This window comes from Malurus melanocephalus, unplaced genomic scaffold (assembly GCF_030028575.1).
Source record: "Malurus melanocephalus ecotype Western Australia unplaced genomic scaffold, MMel_1.1 scaffold_391, whole genome shotgun sequence".
NCBI classification, from domain to species: Eukaryota; Metazoa; Chordata; class Aves; order Passeriformes; family Maluridae; genus Malurus; species Malurus melanocephalus.
This window is the reverse complement of record NW_026623623.1, coordinates 47,047-53,522: the sequence shown is the minus strand read 5'-3', so window position 1 is coordinate 53,522 and position 6,476 is coordinate 47,047. Positions and strand designations below refer to the sequence as shown.

Here is a 6,476-nt window from a genome sequence, read left to right as displayed (position 1 = left end):
TTTAGATTCTTTCTAAAGTGATGAAGAGTGCAGGACTTCAGAAATATAAACGTTTCTCTATTAGAAATTGTAAAATTTAGTACTATGACACTATGAAAACTTACAGTACAKTTTATCAATTCTGTGTTAAGATTCAGCATCAATCTGGTGTCTGAACGCTCTCAGAGCTATTTTTGCCTAATTAAGCAGTACCAGCATGCCCTGACCCCCTGTCTGTGCAYGATGCAGCCATGGCTGGAGCAGGGCTCATGTTGGCCTGGCAGCCCTGGACTCTGACTGCTTTCTCTCCTTCATGACAGCGCAACAAAAATAAGCTTGTTATGTAAAAGCAAAACAACCTTTATCTTTCAGCTTCATTCTGGGTCTTGGACATAGCTCAGTGACATGATCTGCAGAACAACACGCCAACCATTCCCAACACTGTTGGAAGAGGAAACTAAAGGAAAAATCCAAATCCAAGACACTCACTGTTATAGTATCTTTAATTTATCTTGTGTTTTACAGAAGTCTGAACGGATTAAAAAGCACCTCCTTTCCCACCACGCTCCTTACAGTTGGTAAAATATATTCAATGAGCAAAATGTATGTGAACAGCTTGAGGATCTGCATCTTGCAAGGATTTCACAAACCAATCAATCAAAAGCCAAATTTCTTGTYGTTTTTACAACCTCGCTTTAATACAATGGTAAATCCACTCCGATTGTGACCGTGTCCAGTCCCATCTCCCCAGAACACTTGGCCAGCTCCGGTGTTGGTTAGCAAACCTAGTTAGCTTTGGCACGGAGCTGTGCTCTCTTGCCTGTGACAGCCTGGAAGCCTGTTTTGATGCTGGCCACGGAGCAGCGGGAGTGGCAGGTCTCGCACTGCAGGAAGTATAACCTGGTGTCCTTCTGCAGGATGGTGTCGGGGGAGCGGCACGTGTGACAGGTGACATACTCCTCTGCAGGGAAGGAACGGGGCAGTCAGGCAGGCAGCAGCAGCTGGCAAACAGCTGCCTTGAAAAGCTGTTTAAACACACCTACTGACTCAGAGAGGCTCATTAGGAAAACCTAAAAATTGCCCCTGCTTAATGAAGAGGAGGTTTCGTGTGGTACATTATGCACTGACATGGGTATTTTAAAATTAATAACCAGTGCAGGCRTCCCACTGATGTTCCCTGAGCTCCTCTGCTGGAGCAGCATTCCCAGGTGTCAGCAACTCTGGTACTGACACAGCAGCAGAGCAGGAGTTTTGTGACACAAATCTGTGAGCCCTCTAACCAGCAGTGACACACACTGCATCTGTCCACTCATGGCTACAACAGACTTATACATCAACAACTGCTGTTGTTTTCCACAGTCCTCATCAAAGCCGAGAAATGAAACTGAGCAGATCTCAAAGCTCTTACTGTTTTCCTGGGCATGTTTTAGTGTAGGACAGAGTGCAGCTCGTGTGGTCTAACCATGCTAGAACCACCTGGATTTGCATTATCCCATGACAAAGGAAAGCTGTGGCTCCTCAGCCTTCTCCATGGRCCATTAGGGCCTGAGAGAAATCTGTAGTGCAAAAGGGAGTTCTACTTACTGATATATCTTCTCAAGACATTTTCTATCTGTTTTTGCTGGAATCTTCCTTTGATTACCAGTTGGTTGTTACCATCTATTGAACCACTAATTGAAAAGAGAAAATTAATTACTTGATTTGCAGGTGTGAAGCATTAAAACAAGTCAAGAACATGATGCAAGATAATGATGTGCTCTTCAAGGTAAGAGCAAGGCAGAATTGCTTTCTAGGGGAAAAAAAACTGAGGTATTTAGAACTACTTCTTATAAGAAGTTGTAACCAGGCATAACTGTCACCTGCTTATCACATAAGATCATTCCCTATGATTTGGAGTTTCCCTCTGTACCTCCTCACTAAAATGTTCCCTCTTCAATCACCCAGCACAGCACTGAAGTGCAGGGAACAGAACCCTCAAATTCCAGCACATGGATACAGATCTAACCCCCTAAATGTTATATTTGATCAATATCAACCGTAAGCACACCCACAGCCCTGCAGCCTTACCTTGTACCCAATTCTGCCAACAAAAATGCCAGGAGATGTTTTGGCTGACGATGTAATCTAAAAACAAAATAAAGAAATGTTTAACCTTCCCCCTTCGGAGAAATCTGGTATTTACACAGGACTGGCATGYTACATCCAACTTAAGTTAGCAAGCTAAAAAGGGAGCAGTGCAGAGGGTCTGCACCAAAGAGCACACACAGTGACTGAGAACACAAAAAACCTCCCACCATCCCCACCAAACCAAACTTGCAATTACAGCAACTACTGAAAAGAAGTTTTCTATTTGAGATTCTTAATTCTCRCCGTCCTATACCCTGAAAGAAATGTTAGTAACTACCATTAAAAGCTYCCCTTAATGCACAACTCTGATCCTCAGTAGGGTTTCATGATACCAACCACATCTGCATTCCCAGAACTGCTGACAAAGAACAGAGCTATCCTCACAAGACATAATTAATTAATTAATGGAAAACACTGCAGAAAACAGTGCTTTTTTTGAKGTAAATTAGAAACAGAGGGAAAACTCTGAGTCCATACCATTTACCAAGAGAATAGTATTTGTAGTCAGCTCAAATTAGAAAGAACTTTTCCCACCCTTCTCCTCAAGGCTTGCACATAACTGTCRCTGGTGACCCGACTTGACAGAAGCCAATGAACTCACCAAGTTTCAGCCCAAGAGCCCATGTACCACTTTCATAATTCAAGTATAAAATTAGAAATTATCTCAATAAATAATTTTCAGAAATATCTTCTCCCAGAGAAATGTAATGAGCTCTCTGACTGAAATAGCTTCTGGTTTGCCAGAATTACTTGCCAGAAAACATTGCCTTTAACACAGGAGCACAGAGCAGTGCATCCATCTGCTACTCCTGGGAAATGCAAAGAGGACACTTACAATTTGCAGATATCTGTGAAGTTGACAAAAGATGTTTTCTTGGTCCCTACTCTCACAACCTGTGGGGGCTTCATGACAAATTTTCGCTTCTCTCCAGCCACCATGTCCGGGTTCTTTTCCCGCATGATGTTAAAAACTCTATTGAGCAACTGCAAAAGAAGGGATTCACACCCACGTGAGCATTTTCCATTTCTCAAAGCACCTCACTTCTAAAAACCACCTGAAACAGCATTCACAGTGAATATCAGGCTGTGTCCAAGAGCTATTCCCCACCTGCTTTGGAACGCATTGTAAATGTTCTGATAAACGCAAAATCCCAACACTTTCCCCAAAGTTTCCTCTGYCCATGGAAGAGGTGTTTGAGCTATGACCAATATTGCCCCTTATGAAAATTAACTGTAACAGAAGACATGCTTTGTGAGCTTTCTGTTCATGAGCTTCTGACTATAAGTTCTTTAATCTGAAGTTAGAAATACAAAATGTGAGCATAAGGSTCTACTGAAGCAGATGAACATGGAAAATATATTTTAAAAGTCTCTGGAACATTACCTCATCATATGTGTAGTCCCTTTCTGAGCCTGCCCACGCAGGTCCTGACTGAAGGCTAAAAGAAATTCCATCATCTTTTTTGCTATCTTCATCCTCAAATGCTGTAAAGAAAGTTTTTGGAGATTCATTAAGAAATATTCTTTTACCTCACGCTTACCATTTGTAGAATGTGGATAGAAAATTCCACCAAGATGTGGACTCAAGTTTTCTCTGTTTATCTGTCTACTAGAGACATTTAAACAGAGTTTTTATAGAACTTTTTTTGATAAAAATCATGGTAAAGGCAATAAAGTGAATTTAGAACAAAAAAGGCATGTGAATAGAGCTTATTTCACATATAAGATGGACTACATTTCACTGCAACATCCCACTGAGCTAGGTTATACTTCTACCTTCATCCTTCTCCATTATCTCATCTTCATCTGGAAACTTCATATTCTTCTTTTTCTTCTTTTTATTACCCAGCATGATATCAAGGTCATCTTCAGGTTCTACTGTCTCTGGCACATCTCCTTCAATTTTCAATTCCTGCAAACAAGTAAGACTGCAGTTTATCCAGTCTTAAACTCAGATCTCCACTGCACAGCACCAGAAACAAAACCAGTTGCATACTATAGAGGTGAATACTGGTAATATCMACCACAGCCTTGAAACCCAACAGGTGAGAATAGAATTCCAGCATGTTCAAGAGAGCCCTGCATAGCTGCTATGAGTAGGGCCAGATCTGCACCTTCTGGCTAGCCAAGAAGGTCAGGCTACACTTAAAGGCAGAAGCCAACTGAGGGCAGGAGGGAACAAAACACCCTTGATGGCACGAATTGAGGGAAAACAAAGCTGTGCTATTCCAGTTTGTTATCACAGTCCTGCACACTGAAAGAACACAGAGCAAGTATTTTGTCTTCTGGGGTAGATCAGAGGACCATTTTCTTCCCAAAAGGCAGAATCTAAGGAGGAGGTTTATATACAACCTAACGTTTCCCTGTCCCCTTGCTCTCTGGGCTTGCCAGTYACACTGACATGTGATACAAAAATACTACTCGGAATAAAACTTGAGAAGAGTAAAAATATCTTGTACACCTTCTGGAACACAGTACAGTAGCCAAGCCTTCCTAAAGGAAACACCAGAGTGAAAACAGATTTCTTGGCAGATCTGTGCACTTTACTTGAAGGGCTGGCCCTTAGAGGACTGTTCTGTGTGTGGCGTCTGACATCCAGTTACCTCTCTAACCCCAAAGACAATTAACCTTGAGGTTAATCAATCTTTCCTTCAGACTGCAGAATTATTTGCCCATTATGCAGAGCAGGCAGGCGAATACTTCTGAACAAGAAGCCCAGGCAGAAGCATTATGTTCATCAAAACATGCTATGTGTGAAGGACATGTAAAATTTAATTATGAACACAATGACAGACTTGAAACAACTCCTGCACTGCCAATCCCAAGAAAACAAAAACAAGAGAGTTTTCAGYCATAATAATTTGCTTAAACAAACCTTTACACCTTCTTCTGCTTCATCTATATCAAATATCTTTTTTGTTTTTTTCTTCTTTTTCTTTTGATTGAAGAAGTTTAAATCATCCAAGTCATCTGTTGTATCTAAAAAAACAAATGATTGCGTAAAGAAGTGTAACTGTAGAAACAGTTCAAACATAAAGGTTTCTAATTTACATCCAAATCTTTAAGACATAAGCAACAATCTGTAAGTCCTGTGGATACCCTTCAGGTTTTGAAGGGATCATTCCCCTCTGCCCCCAAATGCTGTTTTAATTTCTGCACCTTCAGTGTCTTTTGGCTCTTTAAATGTTTAATCTTTCTTTCTGCTGTACAAGATAAATGAGTTACTTTCATCCAATAAGATGCTTGGAGAAAAAAAAGAAGTGTAGGAGGAAGGTACAGTTTCTTTACAGCAGGAGCCCATTTTATCAACAAACTGGATTTAAGTTAATGGCACTCTCTGAATTAGATAATCTTGAAATTACATTGGCTTCAATTTAAAAAGCAAGGTTTTGTACACAATCACACTTATTTCCTTAAAGATTCCAAAGAACACATTCAGAATCGTCCAAAAACTAGAAACTCCTTTAACCACATTYCCATTATTCATACTATTGCATAATTGTTCAAATGAAAAAGAGCCACAATTGTGGAATTACTGCAACAACTGCATGTAGAAGATTTGAAACTTCACACTATTTTAGAGAGTCTCTTTCATTGCCTCACACAAAGGACTGTTTGAGTCAGAAAAATGGAAATTACATAAGCCCCTGGGAGCTTGGTGATGTCTGTGAACGTGATTCCAAGCAGGAGGGCAATCTGCCCTCCAAACAGGCAGCAGAGATTACTCACAAATCTCTGAACAAATCAGGGCTCTGGCATTACACTCTGGGATGCCAAATTCTTGCAATGGGCCTTGTAGTCTCAAAATACCACCTTTGAGAGTTTATCTACATGGATTCACTTTACCTTTCTTCCTGCTGTCTTCTTCATCTGCTTCAACATCTTTGTCTTCTGTTGGCTCTGGTTCAGCTTCCTTCGTTTCTGATTGCTGAGTCTCTTCTGTTTGTACATCTCCTCCTTCCTCATCCAGCATGAAGGGCTTCTTCTTTTTCTTCTTCTTCTTGCTCATAGTAGGATCGAAAATCATCTGTAAAAGTCAAGAGTTCCTTAGCAATTCAATAATAACCCCCATTTAACATTTATAACACTTTTCCCAAACTGTTTCTTGGCTTCAGTATCAACTGTATCAGTTACAAGGGAAAACCGGTTGAGAGTTTACAGCTGCTGCTACTTTTCCTACAGTCAAGTTTCTGGCAGCTGAAAATACATTAAAACTGTGACTCTTTGATGACAAACTGGCTACAACCTCTATTTTATGACCCTTATGGACTCCAGTTTTACATAATTCAGCACCACTCAGCATCAGAAGAAAATKTAACCCCACCAAAGCACATGCTCTGATCCCACAACACTCACACTTGTGAGACATT

General features: G+C 40.7%; 1 protein-coding gene across 1 annotated transcript; it reads right to left on the bottom strand.

The window, feature by feature from the left end:
• Nucleotides 1-464: 464 nt before the first annotated feature.
• EIF2S2 (eukaryotic translation initiation factor 2 subunit beta) lies at nucleotides 465-6,154 on the bottom strand. The gene is made up of 8 exons (XM_057379173.1): nucleotides 5,953-6,154; nucleotides 4,982-5,085; nucleotides 3,883-4,018; nucleotides 3,491-3,591; nucleotides 2,942-3,090; nucleotides 2,047-2,103; nucleotides 1,564-1,649; nucleotides 465-940 (listed from the first exon to the last, which is right to left on the bottom strand). The coding sequence occupies exons 1-8, from the start codon at nucleotides 6,131-6,133 to the stop codon at nucleotides 765-767; spliced, it is 990 nt and encodes a 329-aa protein (XP_057235156.1). The 5' UTR covers nucleotides 6,134-6,154; the 3' UTR covers nucleotides 465-764.
• Nucleotides 6,155-6,476: the final 322 nt, after the last annotated feature.

Bases quoted from the DNA above. Each gene is read 5' to 3' on its own strand.
- EIF2S2 (XM_057379173.1), bottom strand. From the start codon at position 6,133: ATGATTTTCGATCCTACTATGAGCAAGAAGAAGAAGAAAAAGAAGAAG. The intron at 4,019-4,981 runs GTTTGTTTAAGC...ACTTGTTTGCAG, and splicing joins AAGCAGAAGAAGGTGTAAAG to GAATTGAAAATTGAAGGAGA. The intron at 941-1,563 runs GTAAGTAGAACT...CCTTCCCTGCAG, and splicing joins TGTCTTGAGAAGATATATCA to AGGAGTATGTCACCTGTCAC.